At 40.1% G+C, this 27210-nt stretch overlaps 1 protein-coding gene across 1 annotated transcript in view; it reads right to left on the bottom strand.

The window, feature by feature from the left end:
- The window catches only part of SCN10A (sodium voltage-gated channel alpha subunit 10), a 93970-nt gene that overhangs the window by 45366 nt on the left and 21394 nt on the right, over positions 1-27210 (bottom strand). The window contains exons 7-10 of the mRNA XM_078152078.1: positions 24355-24418; positions 19977-20118; positions 18282-18479; positions 17542-17703 (exon numbers count right to left, since the gene is read on the bottom strand). Of these exons, the coding sequence (XP_078008204.1) occupies positions 17542-17703; positions 18282-18479; positions 19977-20118; positions 24355-24418 (566 nt within the window). The remainder of the gene's footprint in view (positions 1-17541; positions 17704-18281; positions 18480-19976; positions 20119-24354; positions 24419-27210) is intronic.

Below are 27210 nucleotides of genomic sequence, written 5' to 3'. Positions count from 1 at the left end.
GCCACTGGCCTGTCTGCCAAGGCCATCTGCAGCAATCAGGTGCCAAGTTTCAGTTTGTCAGGAAGAGAGGATCTGCAGCAAAACATCAGAAGAAAAGAGGCAGAGACTCCCAGCACCTCAGAGCTGAAGGACACACTCTGATGCCTAGCCTAGAACTGGAGAAAGTCAATATCAAAGGGTTCAGAGAAGTTATGGGCAGGGTCCTTTCTCCTAAAACTAGTTCTCCATGGAAAGTGAGCTCTCTCAAGGATGCATGACCAACGACAAAAACAAATTACTACAGGGCAGTCGAAAGGGGAGAATAATCTAGAGACTGTGTAGCTGCAGAAGGAACTCATCAACCAAGTCAAATTAAGCAAAGGTGGGTAATTGAGACAACTCTAGGTGATAAATGTCAAGAACAAGTGAAAGGGCTGCCGGAGGGAAGAAGAAGATCAAGGAAGGAATAGAACCACTGATCAAAGTGTATGGGACAATGGTAATGGAACACAGGATGAAAGTGGAACCACTCAACTTATATTCGATTCATTTCTTTTGCAAAGGTGAATGATTTTTGTATTGGAAAGAGAGCTGAAACCCTCAATGAACTCAAGTCACTAAGCCCAGCCAGATGACATCTTATGGAATGAAGAGAACTGGCAAATGTAATTACTGAGCTGTCAGAAATCTTTGAAGCACTATGTGGAGTGGATTTGGTGCGCAGGACTGGTGACAGGCAAACATTGCATTGATTTTTTTCCCCCTAACAATAGGTTGACATCTGCCAGCTCTTGACTGGTGAGCATGACTTTGATTCCTGGCAAGATTTTTAAATGCATCATTAAAATGATAGTTAGTAAACATATAGAAAATGAAGTGCTGATCACAAAGAGCCAACAGGGCATCACCCAGGACAGGTCATGTCAGATTAACCTCTTTTCCTCTTTAGATTGGGTTACTAGGAGGCGTCTGCTGGAGCAAGCTGGAACAGCTTAGGAGAACTGATGGAATGCTGTCAGGGCTTGATTTGTTGATTTGTTGAGGTCTAGACTTACAAAAGTGATGAAGAAAATGTTAATAATGCCAATTAAACCGTGCTTTTTTCTTCTTCTTCAGAGAGTTGGTTGTGAAATACTTACCAACACATTCCTGATTACTAGGTTGTTATGTTAGAGGAATGCTATAGATGTAGTTTATCTAGATTTTTAGTAAAGTATTTAACAAAGAATTTTACATACCAGGAAACCAAAGAGCATTGACACAATAGAACAATATTAGTGATTAAAAGTGATGGAATAATAATAAAAATGATCTCTAAAATTTGTATAGCACTTTAAGGTTTGCAAAGTGATAGATATACATGTGTATATATATGTATATACATACATATGTGTGTATACACACACATACATACAAATATATATATATATATATATATATATATATATATGTATGTATAATTTGATCTTCATAAGAACCGTGGGAAGTAGGTGCTATTATCATCCCCATTTTACACATAAAAACCTGAGGCTGAGAGATATTAAGTGACTTGTCTAGGGTCACATAGCTAGCTAGTAAGTGTCTGAAGTGGAATTAAAAATAGGACTTTATGACATCAATTCAGTGCTCTATCCCAGGGGTTCTCAATTTGTGTGTGTGTGTGTCATGGGCCCATTGGAATTCTGAGGAAGACTATGAACCCCTTCTCAGAATAAGGGTTTAAATAATTTTTTAAAACGCTAAATTTCAATTACAGGCTAGTGAAAATAGAGACACAATTTCCTCCCATCCAAATTCAAGGACTTCCTTAAATATAGCCATAAATTCCAAGTTAAGAATAACTTCCTTAGGGGGCAGAGACAACATGGCAGGGTGAAATCAGCATACTTGCCAAGCTGCCCCAACACACCACTCTACAACAACTTTTAAAAACGTGCCAAACCAAATTCTGAGTGGGAAAGTCAGCAAAAAGTCACAGTGAGTCATTACATCATTAATGGCAGCTAGGTGGAACAGTGGATAGAGTGTCAGGCCTGGAGTCAGAAAGACCTGAATTCAAATCCAGCCTCTGACACTTTATAGTTGTGTGACCCAGGGCAAGTTACTTTTAACCCTGTTTGCCTCAGTTTCCTCATATGTCAAATGAACTGGAGAAGGGAATGGCAAACTACTCTGGTATCTTTGCCAAGAAAACCCCAAATGGGTCATGAAGAGTCAGACACAATTGAAATAACTGAACAACAACCATCAGCTTAGGAAGTCAGAAAAAGAGGTCTACAGATACTGGGATGGGGGCTGGTTGACAGCATGGGATGACAGGAGCAGCACCACACTGTCTGTGGGCTGTGGTAGCCTCAATGGACACTAGGAATAGTCAAGTACCCAGAGGTCCATAAGGAGACTGAACACCTGTCAGAAAGAGATCCCAGGGCACTGATGTACCACTGGGAGCAGGGCCAGGTTCTATTTGTAAGCTTTGTCACCCATTAACCAACTCTGGATCACAATTTCAAAGAGAAGCAGTCCCAGTCACGTGAGAACAGGGGTCCTACATGTATAAGAATCAGAGCAGTATAAAAAGGGTAAACTCCAGTATGATATCATAAGCTGTATAACAAGGTTAAATGGCTTACATTCCTATATGGGATGATGATGCATGTAACCCTTAAGAATATTATCATCAGGCCTCATGATGGAAAATGCTATCCACAAAGAAGAGAGAACTATGGAGTTTGAATGCAGAATATTTGCTATTTGTTTTCTTCTGTTGTGTTTTGTTTCCTCTTTCTGGTGGTTCCTCCTATTGATTCTAATTCTTACTTACAACATCACTAATGTGAAAATATGTTTAATAGGAATGTATATGTATAGCCTATATCAGATTGCATGCCATCTTGGGGAGGGAGTGGAAAGGGAGCAGGAGAAAAATTTGAAACTCAAAAGTTTATGTAAGTGATTGTTGATAATTCAAAATAAATTAATTTGAAAAAGGAACATTATCATCATCAGGGCAATTAGAAGGAGTCTACTTAGAGGGTATGAGTGTAAGTCCATTATGCTGGGATAATCTCAAAAGAAGGGTAATAAAGAGGAATGCATTGAGAAAAGGGGAAAGAAAAAGGGAAATGGGGAATATTATCTCACATAAAAGAGGCATGCAAGGAAGAGTTTTATAGAGGGAGAAAATGAGAGGGGGAGCAGGCAATGCTTAAACTTCACTCTCATCTGAACTGGTTCAAGTAAGGAAATGTGTATGTACACACACACAGAGCATGAACACACAGAATTGGGTATAGAAATTCATCTTATCCAACAGGGAAGTAGGAGGAAAGGGGCTAAGAAAAAAGGGGTGAGACTGATAAGAGGGAGGGTAGATTAAGGGAGGCAGTGATTAAAAGTAAAACAGACTTTTGAGGAGAGGAAAAGATAGAAAAAAGAAGGATAAAGAGAAAAGAATAGAATGGAGGGGAAATCACCATTAGCAATCATAACTGTGAATATGAATGGGACAAATTCACCCATAAGATGGAAGAGGTTAGCAGAATGGATTAGAAACCAGAATCCAACAATATTTTGTTTACAAGAGACACACGTGAAGAAATTAAAATTATGCTATATCATTTAATAATTGATTCTACTCCATGAACAATCCTAGCCCCCATTTTGTCAAGCCCTATTATTCAGTTAAAAAATACAGTCTCTCCCAGTCCAGTTTGGCTTAAAGGGAATGATGTTTTCATACCCTTTCAACTAGCCCCTGGGATATTTGCTTACTAAAGTAATTAACCTGGAACCTCTGCTCTGTTGCCTATAAATGAAAACCAGCTTAGGCTGAATTCCTCCCCAAAATTCAATTCTTCTGCCTTTATCTCTTTTTGTGAAATTTGGGGTGGCTTGATCTCCCCCAAAGGGACAATTAACCCCATGGATGGTCCTGATTAGAGTGGTTCCGATTGGAGTAGTTCTGATTTTCTAGTTAAGACTGTATGAGGCAGTTGAGACCCATAAAGCAATTAACATTCCTTAATTGTCAGAGAGGCATGATCATGACACCTGAAGATCAGCTCACCATTCCCAGCTGTAGCCAATTGTGAAATTTCCCAACCACCCAGAACTTCTTCCCTGTTTCAATAAAGAGAGTTTTCTCCTTTTCATCTTGGTTATTGACCTGATTGAGGGGACCAGTCTGACCTATTTTATTAACAGTTGTATGCTTTACCGTTAATAAATTGTTATCTTGCTTAGAGAAAACATACCTCAATTTTGCCTTTGTTGCATTTTACTTGCCACAATTCTTGAAACAGAAAGACATACTGAGAGTTAAAATAAAGGGTTGGAGAAGAATTTATTATGCTTCAGCTTAAGTAATAAACAAAAACAAAAACAAAAAAACCTCCTTTATCTACTACGTAAAGCTACCTCTCTGGAAGAAAAAATGGAGTGAAATAAAACAAAAGGTAGAATCTGAAATAGAAGTTAGAAGTTTGTCAAGACAGAGAAGTAGGTACTTCTAAAAAGCAAAAAATAATTAGGAAGAAATGAAATTAGCAAAATTAAGAGACTAAATTTTAAAAGAAATTGATGCAACTAAAGATATGTAGACAAAATTATTATGAAATACAAGAGTTTAGAAATATATTTGAGGATGTTAATAAAATAATGTTTTTACATCTCATTTCCAAGATATAAAAAGAACTGATTAAAATTTATAAGAATAAAAATCATTTTCTAATTGTTAAGTGGTCAATGGTTATAAACACAGTTCTTGGGAAGGAGAAAAAAAATAAATGCTTGATAATTGAAAAAATCTTCCTTAAAAAGCTCCAAATCACTAATAATTAGAGAAATGCAAATTAAATACCTCTGAGCTTCAACCTCACACCCACCAGATTGTCAAATTTGATCAAAAAAGAAAATGACAAATGTTGGTGAGGCTGTGGAAAAACGTGACATTAATATGCTATTGTTCAAGCTGTGAATTGGTACAGCCTTCCTGGACCACCAAATTATGCATGCCCTTTGACTGAGAAATATCAATATTAGGTCTATACCCTCTAAAAAGATGAGGCAAAGAGGAAAAGGATCCATCTGTACTAAAATGTTGTTATTTATCCTTTGTTTTTATGGAAGACCAATGACATCCTGAGCAATGTCTTGACATATGCATGAATTGGAAAATACAACAGTTCTTTTTGTGATGGCAAAGAATTGGAAAGTAAGAGGAGGGTAGGTGCCTGTCATTTGGGGAATAGCTGAAAATAGTTTGTGAATTTAATGACATACTATTGTGCTGTAAGAAGTAATGGTAAAAGAAATAATTTCAGAGGAAGCTGGAAAGACTTGTGTGAATTGATGCAGAGTAAGGTGAATAGAAGTGAATAGAACAGTTTTTTTCTATAATATCAATATTATAAAAACAAATAATTTTGAAAGATTTAATATTCTGATCAATTAAATGACCAATTGATTCTAGAGTCTCAGTGTTAACGAATGCAACTTACTTCCTATAGGGAGGTGATAGATTAATGTAAAGAATAAGATAACTTTTTGACTTGGCCAATATGGGAATTTGCTCATCTATGTTTATTTGTTACAATGGTTTTCTTTCTTTTTTTCTTTTAGTGGGGGAGTGAGCTAGGTAGGAAGGAGGAAAAAAAATGCCTGATAATTGAAAAACATTGTCTTAAAATTCAAAAACAAAATAATAGATTTGATGAACTGTAAAATTATATTACTGAAAGACAGCACAGTGTATGGTATAATGGAAGAAGAAAAAATAAACTACTACAATTATGGAACTGGAAAAAGATCTGAAAGTGAAAAAGACAAATGTGGTTTGTGTATATGTGACAGATCAGAGAAATAATATTTTAAAAACTGCTATTTTTCCTGAAAACTGTGAAGAAAAGAATCTGAACTTTAGATTTTGGCTTTATACAAGAAAATTTTTCCTCAAATATTAAAATGAAGAGATTATGAAAAGAAAGAAGTTTTAGAATGCCAAAAGAAATGAACCCCAAAGTAAAATCACCTAGACACATCATTGTTAAGCCTCAATACTACAACAAAAAGGAAATGATCCTACAAACAGCCAAGATCAAAGATATTACATAGAAAATAGTCATTTGAATATCACAAGATTAAAAAATAACAGGAGTTGGGATATTATATTTAGAAATGTAAGGGTGGAGTTCCAATCCTCCCCTGACCTAGGTCAAGTGATACAATCACTTGATAGAGTCATAGGTGACAAAGTATTAACGTGCTTAAGAGGTATTAACACCCTCATCCATCTCTTTACACTGTGAATATCTTTTTCTTACAGTATCAGAATGGGCAAGGTCATTGGCTGGGCTAAAAATTGGCCAAACCCCTGAGTGTCCTTAAGAGGTTGAATCGCTGGATCTGAACACAGTTCTGGCAGGAACCTATAGTCCAGGAGGAATCCAAACTCTAGCGGTGGTAGGAAAATGTATATTTCCTCCTCCCCCACCTCCTACCTAGCAGTTACTTGATCAGAATGAGCTGCCCTCTTCAGGAACTGGAGAGTAAGTCTGAGATGGTTCTGAGCCACCGAGGAGGCAAAAGAGATATATGCTCTTCAGCAGATCCAGAAACAGAGAGGAATTATTGATGAAGTGTAAAGGAGTATCTCTTCTGGCTTGCTATGAACTCAAAAGATAGCTTAGCTCTGGCACTTAAGAAGCAAGCTGTGGGTAAGACCAGACCCTGGGAGTTCCGCTGAGTCACTGGACAAGCAGAGAAACTGTAGCCAGCTGGGTGCTTTGTGAAAACTACGGAAGGAAAGAAAGGATATGGAGTTTTTGAAGTACCACAGCTATGAGCTGTCTTAGCCATATGCACATCCACCTTATGGGTGTGCTTTCCTGTCATTGTCCTCTTACTGTGCACTCAGTATGCACCCCATGGAAACCACATGCCTTTGTGGGTGAGTACATCTGAGATTTATGGGGGGAATGTTTGGTAGCTACTGTTAAGACCTAATTATGTCTATGGGCTGACTATTCAGGGGAAACCTACTGGTAGGGAATTGTGAGTTACAGTTTTTATGAATGAATATCCACAGGGGGTTCCCCTGACCGTGAGGGTAGTAGCTACCCTTTAGTAACCCAAGCTATGAGGAGGAGTGCAAGTGGAGGGAGTATGTATCTCAGAGGGAATGCTACAGAAAGATGAGAAATAGAGAACCCCCAAATTAGTCTCCCAGCATTCTTTTTGAAAACAAAAAACTGTCATGTAATAGCCAAGAGAACTTTGAACAATTTATGGACCAAAAGGCCCAACATTGGAGAAGCTTTTGACTGGGAACCAAGAGAAGCATCCAAACAAACTGGGTCATAAAGCTAAATGCTTTAATTAGCAAATTCTTTACAATGGTGACTAACTAATTGCTATGTAAATACAATCACCACAGGGGATTAAAAACAAAACAAAACTGTAATATTGTTTTGGTAAACTACTGACTGACATAATTGGGCTCAAATAAAAAAAAGGGAAAGGTTGATTATAAATGGATTTACTATGGCCATTACAGACAGAAAAGGGGGTGGGAAGAGAAGGCTTGGAGGTGAAGAGGGTGGGAATAATATTTTTATAACAAATAACAGGATAAGGACTGACTCTAAGGAACTCTTAGGTAAAAGAAATTCTCTTTACTAATGCAAGTTGGCATCCTTCTGAAATGTATTGTCTTCAAGAGTTACTTAGAGCACTCAGAAGCTGTTAGGTTACTTTCCTAGGGTCACAGAACCAATACATATCAGAAATGGAACTTGATTCAAGGCCAACTCTCTATCCACTATACCATGATGTCTCTATACTAAATAAAGTTACCTAAAAACAAAGGGGGTGTGTGTGTGTGATAATTTTCTTAAACTTATAGAGATCTCTATTTTATTCACAGAAATAGAGCTTTGTTTAGTGGAGGGAGAAGGGCTATATATTTCTGAGTATGTAAAATTTGGGAAAGGATTAGTATTAGTGAAATAAGGAATAATACAATTTTTTTTTGTCTGACACAATGAATAGTTTAATTTAAAATAGTAGATAATGTAGCAAATATAACAATTATAATGTTGATTGTGAATAGATTGAATTCTAGAAAAGGATTATTGAAAGAGTAAGTTATTGGATGAATTAAAGATAATCCAGTATTATATTGCTTACACATCTAGTACTGAGGAGTGTATATAAATTTAAAATAATGAATAGACTAGAGCTTCCCATGCTTCAACTAATTAAAAAGATCTAGAGATTTGGTGACATGATTTGACAAAGCCAAACTGAATTTGGAAAGCTTTAAGAGAGACATACAAGAGAATTATACTGAAAGGTACTAATAACAAAAGTTATTAACATGAATAACAAAAGTTATCAAGCATCTAGTAACATGGTGACAAAGTACTAAGAGTATAATGGAAAAGCTAAATTACTTTAAAAAATAATTAGAAATCAATAATACCAGGAGATTTCAATACCCCAGTTTTGGAATACAATAAATCAAACAAAATGAAGTTGCAGATTAATGTTCTAAAGAAAGTAGATTTAATAAACCTATGAACAGAATTATAAAGAAAAATTAGGAAAGATACATTTTATTCCAGAAATGATGAGATTCAGGGGCACCCCAAAATATTCAGGTGCAAGGTCATCTTGAAAGAATTTGCTCAGGCTGTCTCCAAATCAAGTAAAGGCATTTATTGTGGGTAACACAACACACCAAGCAGGCTCCTTTGCCCCTGAAGGGAGACACAGCTAAAGAGAGACTCCAGTTTAAGGGGGGGGTGGCAGCCCCCAAAGGGAGGGGAGACCACGTAAGGGGGATGCCCACTAACCAGAGAGTATAGATATTCCTATAGAGGAAAACCTGCCACGGACGGGAGATGAGGTAATCTGGGACAGTAGTTCAGAGTTTTAGGCATTATCTTCTATCATCATCATTATCATCATCACCAACATTATTATTATTAGTATTATTTCATTGTTCAGCCCAGGGTGGAGGGACTGGGGGTGGGGTGGGGGGTGGTTTTTAGTTTTGGTATTTCATTGACCAGCCTACTTGAATCTCATTACCTCCTAAAGTGTCTTCAAGTAGTACTCTAGATAATGGGCTTCTCATTGACTACTATATTTGAATCTCATCAAGATAAACATTTGAAACATACAGAGAAATTGGAATATTTATGAAAATTGATTATGCACTAGGACACAAAGGGAACATAATTTCTGTCACATATAAACTGAATTCAAAAACAGTAAAAGATAGAATTCTATCTCAGTCCTTCTACCAAGTAAATGTAGTTCTCATCTTCAAAACTGTCAGAAGTTGGGGGGGGGACAGAAAGGAGGGCAGATTGGGGGAGGGGTAGTCAGAAGCAAAACACTTGAGGAGAGACAGGGTGAAAGGAGAGAGAGAATGGAATAAATGGGGAAAGGAATAGGATGGAGAGAAATATAGTCAGCAATAGTAACTGTGGAAAAAAAATCTGAAGCAAGTTTCTCTGATTAAAGACCTCATTTCTCAAATGTATAGAGAACTGAGATAGCTTTATAAAAATAAGAGCCATTCCCCAATGATAAATGATCGAAAGATATGATCCATTTTCAGATGAAGTAATCAAAGCTACCTGTAGCCACATGAAAAGTTACTCTAACTCACTATTGATTGAGAAATGTGAATTAAAACAATTCTGAGGTACTATTTCATACCTATTAGATTGGTTAATAGCACAGAAAAGGTGAATGACAAATGTTGGAGGGGATGTGGGGAAAATGAGACATTAATGCACTGCTGGGAGAAGTTGTGAACTGATTCAACCATTCTGTAGAGCAATTTGGAATTATGCCCAAAGTAATATAAAACCATGCATACCCTTTGACCTAGTAATACCACTTCTAGGTCTGAATCACAAAGGAGATAAAAAAGAAAAGGAAAAAAAAGGATCTATACTTCCAAAAATATTTATAACAGCTATTTTTCTAGGAGCAAAGAATTGGAAACTGAGAGGATTCCCATCAATTGGGGAATGGCTGAACAAGTTGTGGTATGTGATTATGATGGAATATTATTGTACAGAAAAACCTGGAAAGACTTGCATGGACTGATGCAAAGTGAAATGTATTATGTACAAGGTAACAGCAATATTGTAAGATGATCAGCTGGGAATGACTTAGCTATTCTTAGCAATAAAATGATCTAAGACAACTCTGAAAGACTTATGATGAAAAATGCTGTCCATCCCCAGAGAAAGAACCAAGGGTGTCTAAACACAGATTGAAGTGTACTTTTTTTAAACTTCCTTTATTTTTCCTGAGGTTTCTTTTTTGTCTATATTTTCTTTCACTACATGACCATTATGGATATGTTCTGCATGACTACACATGTATAAGCTATATTGAATTGCTTGCCTTCTCAATGCAGGCATGGAGGAAGAAGAGAGAGAATTTGGAACCTGAAGTTTTAAGAACAAATGTTAAAAATTGTTTTTGTATGTAACTAGGGAAAAATAAAACACTAAATAAAAATACAGAAAAAACTCAGAAAAAAAAACTATAGGTCAATATCATCAGTGAACATCACTGCAGAACTATTCAACTAAATATTGGCAAGTAGAACACAGCAAAATATTAAAAAATCATTCATTATGATCAAGTAGGGCCATTAAGATAACCAGAAATACAGGAATGGTTCAGTATTAGAGAAGTGATCAGGATAAGAAAAAAACAAAGGGGCAACTAGGTGGCACAGTGGATAGAGCACCAGGCCTGAAGTCAGAATGACTCGAGTTCAAATCTAGCCTTAGATCAAACACTTGACACTTACTAGCTGTGTGATCTTGGGCAAGTCAATTCACTCCAATTGCCTAAAAATTAAAAAAAAGAATTAAAAGAAAAAAACATAAAACTTTTAATAAATGACAAAGAGGCTACTGAAAAAATACCATATCCTCTAATTTATTTTAAAAAATGCTTAAGAAGTATAGGAATGAAAGCATTTGCCCTTATCATAAAAAAAACCCCACCCAACATTTATCAAGAACTAGCATTACAGGTCATGGAAAAATGCTAGTTTTCCCACTAAAAAGAAGAATTGGTCATTCTAACCATTCCACATTGGTATAGAAATACCAGGTACAGCAAAAAGGTAAGAGAAAAAAGTTAAAGGAATAAGAATAGGCTTATAGAAGTTAATAAAGGTAGTGTGATCATAGATTTAGAACCCAAAAAACTTATCAAAATAATATATTGGTTTTGTATTGCAGCAGGATATAATATAAAACCACAAATCCTTAGTACTTTTATATATTCCTAACAAAAAAAAATGAGAAGAAATAAACATTAGGAGAAATACCACAGCCAGAGTGTTAGACTTGGAGTAAGGAAGGTATGGGTTTGATTTCTGCTTCTGACATTTACTGGGACCTTAAAATGGGAAGGTCACAGCATTACAGCTCTAGAGCCGGAAGAGATCTCTGAAGTCATCTAGATCAACTCTCTAATTTTACAAAGAAGGAAAAAGAGGCCTGGATAGCGTAAATGACCTGCCCAAGGTCACTTGCCCAAGCATCTGAGATGGGACTTGAACTCTGGGAATGGCTCTTTTCTTCTCCATCACACAGTCTCACATTTAACTTATCTGAGCCTCAGTTTTCTCACCTGTAAGGTGGGAGACAATGAAAGCTCCTCAGGGAGCTGTCATGAGGCTCAAATGAGATCATTGTAAAGAATTTTGAAAATGTTAATGCAGTGTACTGATTCCCATTGTTGTTAGTGACAAACTATTGACCATTTCTACCTTAGCTGGTCACAGCACAGTCAAGTCCTATATAAAGACAAAAATAAAACAATTTTTAATGGAAAGAATCGAAAAATTAAATAATTAGAAAGTTATCTAATGGAGACAGCAAGGTCACGCCTATATAATAAGATGAAAATACTACATGGATGAATTCGCTGTTGTAATAGGTTCTAACACCAATACCAGTGGGCTAGTTCATAGAATTAGATAAAGGGATGGTAATTTTATCCAGAGTAATCAATGGACAAAAACACCAAGGCAATGTACATAGGAGGGAAGAAGGAAGAAGGCTTAAACTACCAGATCTCATCTGCTAAATGGATAGTTAGCAGAAATGTTCTGGAGTTGCATTAAAAAAAAGTACAGATCAATGGATCATAATATTCTAGAAATAGAGCCTTGGTCTCTAGAGCTTCTAGAATTGAACAATTCAGAATTAAATAACCCTGAGGAAAGGGATCATTATTCAATAAAACCTGTTAGGGAAATTGCAGAAGAGTATCATGGAGAAATGGGATTAGATTAACAATGAGTTCCAAATGCATAAAGGATCAGCAAGTTTTAAAAAACATATTATTGGGCAGTTGGAAGAAAATGGAGTAATATATGCAGCATGAGCATAGGAAGGAGGGAAATTCTTATTTCTTCAAATAGTAGGAGAAATTATAGGACACAAAAGGGATGGATTTGCTGATATAAAAACAGAGTTTTTGTACCACAAAAACAATGCATTTAGAAAAAAAGGGAAAGAAAAGGATTGAGAAAAACAGAATCTATTCGGAAGTGACACGCATTGTAAGTGAATGATCTCCTCTTCAATGGATAACTATACCAACCACCACAATTGCTAGGGTTTATATGACCCTTGAAGATTTGCAAAGTTGCATTTATTATTTCATTTTATAAGGGTCTCTAAAGAGGAAACACAAATTATCAGTAGAAAAACTGTTTAAACTGTTAATAATCGGAGAAATGCAAATGAAAATAAATCTGAGATGCCAATTCATACCCATTGAACTGGCAATGAGCATTTAAAATGGTGAGATTCAATGCTGGTGGGGCTGTGGGACAACAGGCATGATGCCACATTTCTGTTTATCTATTTTTTAAAACTCATTGTATTTATTTTTCCCTTTTTTTCTTTTCTAGGCAATCAGGTTTAAGTGACTTGCCCAAGGTCACACAGCTAGTTAAGTGTTAAGTATCTGAGGCTGGATTTGAACTCAGGTCCTCCTGACTTCAAGGCAAGAGCTCTATCCACTGCACCACCTAGCTGCCCCTATGATGCCACATTTCTGGCAGAGCTGTGGATTGATAGAATTTTCTTGGAAAGCAATAAGACATTATGCAACGAGTTACCAAAATGTTCATATCCTTTGACACAGCGATTTCACTACTAGAATAAGATGTTAAGGACGGCATTAACAACGGGGGAAAGCAAAGCATACACAAATATTCCTAGAAGTTTTACTAATAGTAGCAAAAGAAACCAACAAACCAACAACAATGACGACAACAGCCTGTGTTCCCAGTGGTTAGGGAACGATGGGGCAAATTGTGGGCTGAGTTTACTGGAACATGTCTTTACCACAAGGAAAGACAGGTGTGAAGGAGCATGGGAAGATTATATAAAGTAGTAAACTTTAGAGTCAGAGGTCCTCGGTTCAAGTCCCTCCTCTGAAACTTTCTCTCTGAATGACTTTGGACAAGTGACTTGTCCTCTCTAGGCTTGTCTTTCCTCCTCCATAAAATGAGGGTGTTGGCCTGGAAGGCCTTTGTGTTCTCCTGCAGCTTTAAATCTGTGATGTGGGAGAAGGGGCAATTGGACATTAAGACAATCATAGGAAGACACAGTGTTACAGAAGAAATAGTAATAATAGAAAAGTGTTAACGAGAAATAAATAAGAAACTTAAAAAGACTTGGAACCAAGAGGTTCAGAAGAGGACTTAGAATTATCTTTAAACAAATTATTTTGTTAAAGCTAACATGCATATTTTTTAAGAAAAATTGAAAATAATAAAAGTATTATTTTTAAAAATCACTTTATGTAGTGTTTTTGTCAACGGTCAGTTTAGTTTAGAATATCAAATGAACAATGTGTAGAAACGGCAGAAGGCCCATGATGGTGGCATCATAGAGAAGGTCCTGGTCTGGGAGTTGGGAGATCTGAGTTCTAGTCTTACCCATTCCTACCCCTCTCCTAACAGCTGACCTTTCTGGAGGCTTTAAGATTTACAGATCAGTTTATGGGCACTTGGTCCCCATCTCAACCCTGGGGGTCAGGTCAGGTGAAGCCTTATACTGTTAAAGGAGCTAATAAGTGCCAGAGGCAGGATTTGAACCCAGCACCAGCCACTTCATCTCTCCTAGGCTTATTCCAAAGAGCTGAACTAGAGTACTGAGCTCTTAACATTTTTTTTTTTGGTGGGTCTTGGACTCCTTGAATAAGCTGGTGTAGTCTGTGAACCCCTTCTCAGAAGAATGTTTCTAAACACACAAAATTAAAGGCAGAGGAAGAAAAAGGAAACCACTAACAGTGAAATACAGTCATCAAACTATTCTAAAAAATCCACAGTTCACAGAGTCCAGGTTAGGAACCCCAGACCAGATGAATGCTTACAAATCTTTGAGCTTTCTGAGTCCATGAGTCTAAGAATCTGAAGGGTTAAAGAGGGACAAACATATCAATTACAGGAATGGAGACTAGTTTCTGTGAAGAGAGGACAGCAGAATGAGGAAGACCAAGGCTGGAAAGAAGAGACCTGGGGGTAGCTCTGGGGGAGGGGGGAGGTGGAGAACTGGTTTGCTATCTCTCTAGGTCTGCAGCTGCTTTCCATATCCATCAGAGAACTAATGAGAGGCAAGCAGTCCAAATTGAAGCTGATGAGATGGTGGTCAGACATAAGGACCCCTGACTTGTGCAAATTGCTTAATTCAACTCAATCCAACCCAACGAACATGTATGAAAATGATGAAATCTGCCTAGGTAAAAAAAGGAGCCCAATGAAGGGGGCTGAGCTTCTTCATAGCCTCAGACCCCTTCCAGCTCCAGAACTACATAGTGACAGAGGCTGAAGGAGTCTTAGAGATTCTCAAGTCCAACTTCTTATGTAAGGAGGGGACACAGGGGAGCCTCTTTACCCATCTGCCAGACCCTGGGCCACTTTTAGAGACCCTCACTCCTCCATCCCCCATTTGTGACATTATTCCCAAGTGCTAAGTTCTTCAGGCTTGAGACAGAACACTTGAACGTAATAGAGGTGGGAGTGTTCAGAGGCTGAATTGTTTCCCCTCATTACACTTATATAGGACAATTAAAAAATCTAGCCAATTTCTATTACCTAGCAGAGTGCTGAGTGTGTATCGAGTGTCTGTAAAAGTCTGCCAGATGAATGAATGAATGACTCCAACCCCCTGAAAAGTTCTATGTTAATCTGGCTCCTTGACTCCTGACTCCATACATGGGGGCCTCTGAGTCTGCATCTGCTGAGTAACAGACAAGGGCTTCATCATATTATGAGCTTCCAGAATTCCCCAGGGAAAAGCCTTGGAACTTCATTAGTGTTTTCCTCAAGTTGTTGAAAGGAAGAGCTCCAATTTAATTGCCTAGATGAAATATGCAGTCCCTTCAATTTAGTGTCATTTCCCATCAGATCTGCCATGGAGGGGAATTGATGACTTCCAGTAGTCTATATACCTCATCCTCCCCACCTCCCTCCAAGCAACCCCAATGGGTTTATGAAGATTTTACTGGCCAGCATCCTATTCCCACTCTATCTCTAGGTTCAACTATATCCCAGCTGGAAGAACACACAATCTAGTTTCAACCTGATTTTCCAGACTTCATTTTACATTGCTTCCCTTATGCACCCTGGGTTCTGTTGTCTGAATTGATCATTCCATCGCAGCTTCTGCACATCTGCCTGTCATACCTCATGCTCAGAATGCACACACTCCTTACCTATGCCTCCCAGTGTCCTTGCCTCCCTCCTAGGCTTAGCCACTTCTTGCAGAGGCCTTCTCTAATCCCCCTATCTCTCTCACCTTGCAGCAGGCTATGCTGACTTATCTGTGATCCTGCTGTGCCTTCCCCGCCCCCCTTCAGTAGAATGTAAAGTTCATTGTCCATAGGGTCTGGAATTTGTTTGTTTCCTTGTTTTGCCTTTGTATCTTCATCCCTTAGGAAGAAAGGAAGGACAGGAGGAAGGAAGGAAACACGTATTTATTAAGTACCTACTATGTGCTAGGCACTGTGCTAAGCACTTTTTAAAAAAAATTCTTATTTGACCCTCACGACTACCCTGGAAAGTAGGTGCTGTTATTATTCCCATATTACAGATGAGCAAACAGAGGGAAAGTTTGTGACACATGGTCACAAAGCTAGTTGAGTGTCTGAGGCTGTATTTGAACTCAGGTCTTTCTGACTAGTTCCACCACTATGGCACCACCTAGCTGTCTCTTAGCACAATATTTAGCACCTAGTAGGTGCTTAATAAATACTTGTTGAATTGAATTCCAAGTCAATTAGACACTTTCCCTCTTGTAAGTTACTTAGTCTACCTGCAGATTCAATTATGTCAGCTTTATTTATTTATTTATTTTTTAAAATAATGGCCTTCTCCCAACTTGTGGCACAGCCTCTGGGGCTGTTTCCATATGAAGTTTAGTTGGAACAACTGGTTATGAGAAGACTCAGGGGACCCTGAGAGCCGTCTATAAGTACTAGGAGGGTCAGCTTAGGGAAAAGTGATTAGATGTCATCTGCTTGGTCCTGGAAGGCTGAACCAGGGGCAAGGGTAGAAACTGCAGAGAGGCAGACTTCTGATGTCATGGAAACCTTTCTGACAATTAGAACCATCCAGAAGAGGAGAAGACGCCTCAGGAGGCAATGGGTCTCCTATCACTAGAGCGATTCTAGCACAGGTGGATAAGCACCTTCAATGGGCACGGTCAGAGGGGCATCTGGTTCAGATGCATGTTAATTTAGCTGGCCTCTGGGGTCCCTTCCAGCTCTGAGATTCTTCCTGTGTGTGTACGTGTGTGTGTGGGAGTGGAAATGTATGGAGAATTCTACAAGTGGTTGGGGTGGCCATGTGCCGATGGGAAATATTTGGGGAATACAAATGGGACAGGGATAGCCAAGGGATGCAGGTAAATGGGCTCAGAGGGGAGCCATGTGTACTGGGCAAGCACAAAATTCTGAGCACCCTTCCTTCACCTGGGATAGCAGCAGCTTCCCACGCTATTCCATGAAGTCTCCATCACAACTACCCAGCCCCTTCCCCCTCAAGCATTCAACTTACAGAGTCCTGAGGCTATTTTAATTTTGTCTTTGAATCTCCAAAATCAGCAGAGTCGGGCAATTAGTAGGTGCTTAATAAGAGGCTGTAGAGCTGAATTGCATTACACTGAATTGAATCAATAGAATTTCTGAGAATGGAAAGGAATTTCTTTGGGCCAGAAGGCGCTGGGGAGATTTCTCCTAGAACAGAGCTTGGCACATAGTAGGTACTTAATCAATGCTTGTTGACTGACTGACTAATCAGTTCTTTCCGGAGCTGAAGGACTAGGGATGGCTACCAACATGAAACACCCCCCCCACATATATATCCCTAGGGAAGGCTATGTTTAAATGGACCTAAAGGGTCACTAGTAACCCACTCACCCAACCCAACAACCTCAGAAGGGCACCTGGAAATGTGTCCCACTAGAGGCACTAACAGTCATAAATTTTTAGGTGAACTGTTACCATCTTCCTCTGGTGGTGATAGCTGGCATCCTCTATGGAATCATCAGATTTCATTTGATTCATCTTGTTTCTTCTTTCTTTGGAATTTTTGGAGGCTAGAGGTGACATTTCAAAGGAAAGAAGTGAGCCTGCATCAATCCCCATGGCAGCCAGCACCTGCAAAGAAAAGATATTGAGACACTGGACCCAGAGGGTACCCATGTCAATTACAACCATTATTGTGAAATGCTTAGGAACTATGGCACATTTATGCCCTGGGCTACTCCCCTCAGAAAATTATGTATTGGGAAAATAAGTTTGTTAGCAAAGACAAGTGCAGAGCGGAAATAGTCAAGCACACTCACTGGAATCTAGAAGAGCAAATTTCAGAAAACTTAGAAGTGGCAGTGACCTCAGAAGCTTTCTAGTCCAACCCAGACCTGAATAAGGAAGGAAAGAATGAGAGAGGGAGGAAGGTGGAAAGGAGGAAAAAAGCAAGGAGGGAAGGAAGGAAGGAAGGAAGGAAGGAAGGAAGGAAGGAAGGAAGGAAGGAAGGAAGGAAAGAAGGAAGGAAGGAAGGAAGGAAGGAAGGAAGGAAGGAAGGAAGAAAGGAAGAGAGGGAGGGAGGGAGGGAGGAAGGAAGAAAAGATGGAGGGAAGGAAGAAAGGACAGAGGAAAAGAAGGAAGGACAGAGGGAAGGAAGCAATGAGGACAGAAAGAAGGAAGGAGGGAGAGAGGGAGGGCTGGCTCACTACCTCCTGCTCTTTCCTGAGCATCTCAAGGGCCTCCTGAAACTTCTTTTCCTTTGCTTCTATTTCAGCCTTTGTGGTTTCATTCTGCTCTTCATAAGCCATGGTCACAACTGCCAGGATCAAATTGACCAGATAGAAGGATCCCAGAAAAATGACAAGCACGAAAAAGAGCATGTAAATTTTCCCAGATGCTCTCAAGGTCTGTGAAGGAAAGAAAGACAGAGGGAATTAGCCAACTGCACCCAGGTCCCTCAGAGTCTCTCTCTAAGCCTTAGGTCTATGGATCCACTTCCATACTTGGATAAAGGAGGCATATTATGCAGGGGTCACCCCATTCATAATAGGACAAGAATTCTAGCTATCTTTCCTCTAGCTATGTATGGCCAACTCTGGAGGAAGTCAAGATAAATTAAACTACATCCTGGTCCAGGAGCTTGGGCCGCCGGGGAGTGAGCAGCAAACCAACGCCATCCAAAGGAAGCTAGGAGCAGCGTAATGGAGGCAGACTGACCCTAATTGGGGCACTGCCCTCAGGAATACTGGAACCAAGGAATCTCATCAAAAGGATGAGAAAAGCCACATCTGTAAGCATGGCGTTGGCTCCCACAGACCTTGAAGGTCTGACTTGCCAGTCCCTCCTTGAGGTCATTGGAGATCCATTTTTATTTCTCAGTTCAGACCTGTAATTTCATCTGTCAGTCCTGGCATGGAGTCTCTTTCTACTGGTGCTTAGAGCCTTAGACAGTTACTGGAGCATGAGAAGATTAAGTGTCTTGCCCAGGGCCACACGGCCAGTATGTGTCAAAGGCAGGATTGGAATCCAAACTTGGCTCTCTCAGCTCTCCAGGGCCAGCTAACTAATGAGGATGGAGCACTAAACTTGTCACTGAATTCGGCCAATGCAGAAAGTGGCCCAGTGTTCTAATGAACAGCAAAATGCCACCGGCTGTTCCTTATGTAAAACCTCCTCTGGGGCTGTGTGCTCAAGAAGGCTTTTATCCCCAGGAGTGGTCTTGCTCCTGGCAGAAGACGGCCTGGGAGGGGGGAATCAAACCATGGTAGAAGCTAAGTTTAACTTGGGGAACCTCTCTCACTCTGGAAACCCAGGGTACTCACATTGCTCTGTGTCTGTGTGGGCCCTCATTGTGGTAACCCTCAGAAGCCTGCCTTCCTTGGACAGAGCACACTGACTCAGGCCTCCCTCTCAACCATCAAAGGCAAAGCCAACTCTCAGAGTTCTCGTTTTTACTGTTGTAAAGGATCTGATGAACAAATTCAAGTTAAGGTATTCACGGAGGGAGCAATGAAATGTGTGCTGGACTTGGACCCGTGGCTTCTGAGGTTGATCCTCTAGAGACCATTTGAGTGGCTCTGCCACTTATTAAGGGTGGGATCTTGGGCCAATCATTTCATGTTATGGCCTCAGTTTCTTCATCTGTAATTGGGGGAGTTGTACCAGATGGCTACCAAGGGCCCTTCCAGCTCTGAATCTATGACCCCATGATGCCTTCATGTTTACCCATCACAGGGGAATCGACTTTTGAAGAGGGAACCGTACTTAATCCAGCTCCCAACACAGGACCACATGCTGCCCAATGCTGATCTTAACTTGCTAGGATGCTGGTGAAGCCAAATCTCCCCACTTAAGCATGTCAAAGGGCCAGATACTGAAGAGTCTGCAAAGCCCCGGATAGAGACCTGCTGGTAGAGCCGCTCCCAGTAATCCTGCGTCATCAGGCGGAACAGAGCCAGGAAAGCCCAGCCAAAGGAATCGAAACTGGTGTAGTTAAAATCGGGATTGCCTCCTATCTTTAGGCAGAAATAGCCTTCAGGACAGCTCCTGTGGGCAACAACAGGACAGAAGGTGAGACTGGGAGGACCTTGTCCAGAGCCAGCATTAGGACAAGGCAACATGGCCCCACCCCAGGGGGCTGCATTTGAAGGGAGCTTTCCCACTGGACTTCTCCCTAAGGCAATGCCCATTCTCATTGTTCCTTTCCTAGGCTGTGCCTGCAATCTTGGTTCATGCTCATGCTTACTTGTACTGACAATGCTTAAATATGATACTGACAATTGTACTTGGAGTTCCTTCGGCAGCTAGAAGCAACAGAGTTTAGCTCTTAGTTGGCAAGAATAATTTGTCAAAGGAAAAAGCTGCTAGAGGACAGCCTGGAGTGAACACCTGCACTCTGCCTTGTTCACAGATATTGACTGCTTTCCCTCCCATGCTATTGTTTGCCTCAGATGCAAAAATTCCTAGCTATGGCTCTGGCCTGGTGGGTTTGAAGTTCTTCATCATCTCACTGAGGTCACTGCCCCAAGCAGAGAAGAGGGAAAAGGAATTTACCATGAGCCTCGGACTTTTCTTTTGCTAAGCCTAGGACTGGTGTCAAACTCTTCCATTGTCTCTGGGCTCAGGGACATGAGCCATCAAGAACCAGCTCATAAAGTCCTTTCTGCCATTTTCACCAGGATGAATCCAAATAGAAATTAAAATGGCATTTATATAGTACTTTAAATTGTACAAAGTGCTTTCCATCTCATTTGAGCCTCTCCAAAATTCTGAGTTGGAGACTATACAGAGTAAACAAACTCATTTTTAAGATGAGGTAGCTGAGGTTCAGAGAGGTTGATTGGCTTGTCTATGGTCATACAGCCAATAAATACCAGACACAGGATCTGAATCCAGAGCTTCCCAGCTCCAAGTGTAGAATTCTCTTCACTATAGTGCCTGACTACTGCCACTTCAGGGATGTCTTTCCTTGCAGTGAAAAAGTGGGATATGAACATTCTTCTGCCCCTGTCCTTTAATTAGAAATTTATATTCTGCTTTCATTTGTGACAATGATGACTTGTAGTTATTAACATCCTGAAGAAGTAGTTTTTGCTCATCTATATCTAAAGGAACAGACTTTTAGAGGCAGCAGGGCATGGTGTAGGGTAGACTCCAAAGGCTTGGGTTAAAATCCTGCCTCTGATACCTTCAGTGTCCCAGGCAAATCACTACTAAAAGAATAAACTGCAGAGGATTTGCTGCCCTCTATCAGTTTGAGAAGTTCCCCAATCCCAATGAAATAATAGCTTAGATCCCTTTTCTGCCTCCCAACCCAGCCCTGCCACCAATCTTGCTGTCTTTTTACTCCTTTGGTTCCAGACTATGTTCATTTCTTATCACTTTTTGTGGCTATGTGTTCCTTAAGCTTTGCCTCTTTCCCTTCATATAGACCCTAGTTCTTATCTATATGAACATAGACATAGTTATTATGTCCAGTTATTACTTTCTTACCCCATCCTCACAGATGAGAACCAGCTGCATCCCAGTCCAAGGTGCCTCCCTCATTTCAGAGAAGAATCTGTTGCTTATTGGCAGCAGCTGCCTCAGTTTCATCATTTATGAAATGGGGAAGTTACTACCTGTGCCACATACTTCAAAGGACTTTGGTGAGGCTCAAATGAGATCAGAATGGCAAAGCACTTTATAACTCCTATGTGTCAGGTCTCATTATTAGAAGGAGATCTGTTCAGTTTTGAAAAGCCACAGAGAGAAAGGGGCTAAAAACTTGAGTACATTGAGGCCAAGAACTTGGGCTTCCACTAAAGCTCATGGAGTCAGACACAAAGACAAGATGGCGGTATGGACTGTCCCTCAAACCAGAGTTTGGAGCAGCCAGAGCAAAGGAAATGTCATTGTTTCTGTCTCATAGAGCAGGAAATTACTTTCAAGCAGGATTTCAAGCCAATGCTGGGGTGTTTCATGTGCTATGTGCGTGTGATTCTGGCATGGTGGGTAGAATGCTGAGTGTGATGGGATGTGTAAGAGGAGGAGTTAGTACAAGAACTTTGAGAGATAAGAGACATTCTTTATTTCTTCTATAAGAGAGACACACATAATTTTAGGCTCTCTTCACAGAGAGACATATGGAAAAAGAAATAAAGATTTTGGAAGTAGAAAACATGTAGGGGAATCTGGCACTTTAATCAAAGCTATTCCTTATTTTTCATGTTACACTCAACATTCTCTCCACCACTCTGAAGTCATGTATACAAAGCAGGCAAAAAATTTCCAGACTTGGCTTGAAACCTGAGTTACATAAGAAACAGTGGAAATGCAGACAATCTGATAGTCTACTAACAAAGATGGCAGACCCCCAAGAATGCTTAGCTAAGGTGACAGAGTCCCTCATACCATTTTCTATGGATTCCCTGGGACAGTCCCATCAGTAATATTCCAAACCTTTTCTTTCCTCTCTTTGGCTTCAATCGCACTGCCTTAAAAAGCTATGTAAATAGTAGCTGTTATTGTTGGTAGTGATAATGTTAGTTTCAAAGAAATTACTTCGATCCTAGTGACTGAGCAGATCAAACACCTCAGGTCATAATCTGCAGTCCCTGTAAAAGACACTAGAATGGGGGTGTAGAAGTCCTCTCTCTACCCACCTGGCCTCACTGCTGCCTTAATTATGTATATTGGCCACAGCCACACCCTCAGGCTTCAGGGCTCTATTTTGACCAGGGAAATACCTTGTTTTCTTTCTATAGTCTCCCCTTTCCAGTAAAGAATTTATCCTTCTGGCCAATTACTTGAAGAACATATATTATAAGCAGCATAAATTAATACATAAGAGAGCTCCACGTACTTATCTCCAACTATATAGTTCGATAAATGTGCACATACCTCCTCCCTTGCATTTATTCCAGAACTGCATCCTGCTCACATTAGTGCATACAACTAACAGATTACATACTATATAACCAACAGCACATATGCCAATATGCATACATTAAATTAAGGACAGTAATCTCAGTGCAATACACACAGGGGTATGCTGATAAATGTTTAACAATCAGCTCTATAAAAATGTATGCAAAACACACTTTTCATTTTAATCTGTTTTATTCTTTATTAAGATGTTCTCCATCACTTCTTAAGTCTAGACAATCAACAGAATAACCAGTCAAGCCCTGATTTGTAGTATTTGCTTGTTTATGAGGTGAATGCTTGCACTGGAAATTTACAATCATCTCTTACAAGCTAGTACAAGCTGACTATGGCACACCCCTGGATACACAGCACCCAGAATCACAGCAGAAAGTTGTATGCAGTGATTGAATACAGAAACATGCTACATGCACACGTGGTAAGAGCCAACATATAACATTGGTTACTGGTGTATCTAGCAAAGAAACATAACCCAGAAATAAAAAGTATATTGCATAATAAACATCTACAGATGTCCAGGCTAGGCACTGGACCTTTGATTTTAGTGGTACAGTGAATTCCCAGGTGAAAACTCCCTCTACTGGTGATGGTTGGTACCCCCATGTAACTGATATAGTCTTAGAAAGTTGCTTATGGGCACTGAAAGTGATTTTCCCAGATTCCTAAAGGCCATGTGCATTGTGGATGAAACTCAAACCCAAGTCTTCCTGGGGCAAGGCCAGCTCTCTCATTACTACATCATGTTATGTTATGCTTTGCATAGCAAATGATTAAGGATCATAAAACATGAAATAGCATATACTGAAGTCACTTATGAAGCATATTATGCACGCTCCAATAATGGGCACGGGTTAATTGCATGGATACCCATTTCTCCCATTTCTTCCAAAGCAACATCAGTAAGTTTGGTCATAGACTATAAACTGGCCACCTATACTATGACTTAACGTCATTGTATAGCTCACTGTACTATGAGCTGGTGGATGGCCCAGAATACCTAGTACAATTCTCAGCCTTCCTGGCAAGTCATCTCAATCTGAGCTGGTGGATGGCTCAGGCTGACCACTAATGTTTCCAGGCTCTGTGGGTTCCTTCTGTTCTATAACTATCTCCATAACTGCGGTATTAGGTCAGAAAGAAGCAGCCTATGAGTTCATCCCTTCCCTCCTCCTCCCTACCTCCTTTGGCCCAAGTCTTAGCTCTCCCCTCAGACCATAAGCTCTTAGAGTGCAAGACCAAGGCCATAGTCATCTCTGCGTCTCCTGTGTCCCTGGATCAGGACCTTGCCCATGGTAGGGGTTCAAGACCCATTTGTTGAATGAATGAATGGCACATTTCTGCATGACATCTACTCACCCAGCTTCGGAGCCATTGCCACAGAGTAGGTAATCCTTTGTGCCATTCTTGTACACCAAGTAATCTGCACAACATGGAAAAGAAGGAGATCAGGCCTTCGAGAAACTTCTGCACCCTCCCCCACTGACCATTTAAGAGCCAAAGAACTCAGATTCTCCAGAGAATCTTTGGGAATGAATGGGATGGTACATTAAAGTGGCTATATAAATAATGCATCATTTGTGTACTTTTTTGTTTGCATAGAGCCATCAAACTGAGATACATGTAAAGTGCTTTGTCAACCTTGAAGTGCTATTGTTATTATCAATACAAAATGTTCAGAGTACATAACATCAGCAACTTCGTATAATGCAAAGGGGACTCAGTTTAGAGTCAACAAAGACCTGGGTTCAAATCCTAGCTCCAACACTCGTGGAATGACCACAGACAAGACAGTTAATCTCTCCAGGCTTCAATTTTGCCATCTGGAAAATGGGGGCAAAAGTACTTGTGTTGTGTATCATATCGGGTTATTCTGAGGAATAAGCATGATAAACCTCAAAGCACTCTAGAAATGTGAGTTATCAGTATGATCGCAGATTTGGAATTCACTCAGAAGGAGTGAGGATGAAGCATTAGCAGATATGTTTGGACAGACTTAGGGCCAGAGGCGCAAAAAAGGAGGCTGGTGTTTGGGAACTTTAGATTGCCCAGGGGAAAGTAGAAGTGGGCAGCAGAAAGCTGAGGCCTGTAGATTTGTGTTAAGATTTGTTTTTTTGAATTACAACCAAAAGGGATAACATTTGCTTATGCACTATATAGGAGCTGTCCAAGGTTTGGACAATCCACGCCAAAGGCGGTGATCTCAGGAGCTATCCAAGGTCAGCTGAGTGGGAGACCTGCATTTTGCTGCTTGTCCACAGGGAAATGGTGTCAATTTCTCTGTGATTGACCACCTCTGGGCTAAGTAGATGATAAAACAATGGGGAGGCATTTAGTCCACTCGTCTACAACTTAGGGCCTAGGATCCTTTCTGTGGATGTGACCCTAGCCCTCAAATAGGCCTCTTCTAGTCCCTTAGGCCTCCTACTGCTCTGTAGGAGTGAAAATACAAAGTTTGGGCCTGAGATTCTCTTCCTTCTCATCTTTACCTCTGGCTTCCTAGGCTTTCCTCAAGTCCCAGGTAGAATCTCACCATCTGCAAGAAGCCTTTCCTGATACCCTTTATTGTTAGTGCTGCCAATTTCATGGATTATCTCCAATTTATCTTGTGTGTACCTAGTGATTTGAAGGCTGTCTCCCAACTGCCTTTTCCTTTCTTTGTACTTCAGCATGTGATACAGAGCCTGGCACAAAAGAGGATTTTAATAAATGCTTGTTGACTGACGGACTGTTTGGAGCCTCTAAGCCTGTTACCTGCTGGTTTTTTTCCTTTTCTCCTTTGCCCTCCAAGACTTATCATCTCTTCCATATGACACATCTTCCCAGCCCCTCCAAATGCTTCAGACATCTGGGCACCTGACTTTTCCTTGATATGTAGAATATAAGCTCCTTGAGGGCAGGTGCTATTCCCCAGTGTCTAGCCATGTGCTAGGCACATAGGAGGTACTTTAAATAAATGAATGAATGAATGGAAATGCATACATTAGGTGCTTTCTATGTATGAACACTTTATAAATATTTGTTGACTGAACCTCCCTTGCTCATCCCCACAAGATTCCCTGTGAAATGTAAGCATGGATCTCTATCATTTCACAGTCCCATCCCCACCCTTTGCCCTCCCCATGCCATCTGAACATTAGGCACTAGCATGCCATTGGCAGGCTTCCCAGTTTGGTCTGATGCGTTGGAGCAGGGCCCCTATTATTGGGTTTGGACTTGAGGATGAATTTCACATATGCACTACCAACCAAGAATTAATTGTTCATTATGAAAATAATCTATATATAATCCACTCACACACCCTCTCAAAAATAATCATCGATATTGAGTGAAAAGAAGGTCCAACACTGTTCAGCCTATTTAACTACTGGTTCCCAGGCAGGCTGGGCTACATGTTGAAGATGAAAGTCCCTCCCAACTTGGTCATTCCAAGAGTCTAAGTCTACACATTTGGCCAGTACAGAACTTTCTAACTGAACAGACTGAAAGCTGATTTCAGCCTTAGAGACTGAGATTTTTTATCTCATTTCTACTAAAATGCTGCACGTGTGGCTCATGAAACAAACCAAACCTGAAACTCTCAACTTCTCTATACTTCTTTGTGTTCATAGTATAGTTTCCCTTCCCCTAGTTGAATATAATCTCTTGGAGGGAAGACACCATTTTGTATCTATCTTTGTATCCTCAGTTTCTAGCACACTGCCAAGTTTACAGTTGGTACTTCAATTCAATCCAACTAGTCTTTATTTAAACCAGACTATGTGGCAAGATACTATGCTAGGCACTAGGCACACAAAGACAAGAACTCAATAATGCCTGATTGCAAGGAGTTTCCATTCTATGGGATATTTGTTGAATGGGTGAATGGATGAATGAATGAATGAATGAATGAATTAAACAGTTATCTCTCTTCCTCCATGCCTGAGAGGAACAGGAAGCAGACTCTGCCCTTGATTCTCTTACTTTTCAGATTCTCCTTCCACTTGGTTGTCATGGAACATGGTATCTGAAACCATCTGAGGGTCTGGCTGCTGAAGGAAGACACTGTGGAGTTCTGGATTTGAAAATCTGGGTTTAAAACCCTGCTCTGCTACTGGCTTGTGACTTTAGGTAAGCTGATTCACATCTCTGGCCTCAGTTTCCCTGTCTGTGAAATGAAGGAGCCTTACTTGATCTCTTCCAGACTACTGCATTTAGAGATCTTGTAAGATGAGG

The sequence above is a fragment of the Phascolarctos cinereus genome, unplaced genomic scaffold (genome assembly GCF_003287225.1).
Source record: "Phascolarctos cinereus isolate Bilbo 61053 unplaced genomic scaffold, phaCin_HiC Scaffold_4;HRSCAF=312, whole genome shotgun sequence".
Classification (NCBI taxonomy): Eukaryota; Metazoa; Chordata; class Mammalia; order Diprotodontia; family Phascolarctidae; genus Phascolarctos; species Phascolarctos cinereus.
This window is presented reverse-complemented; position numbering and strand designations above follow the sequence as displayed.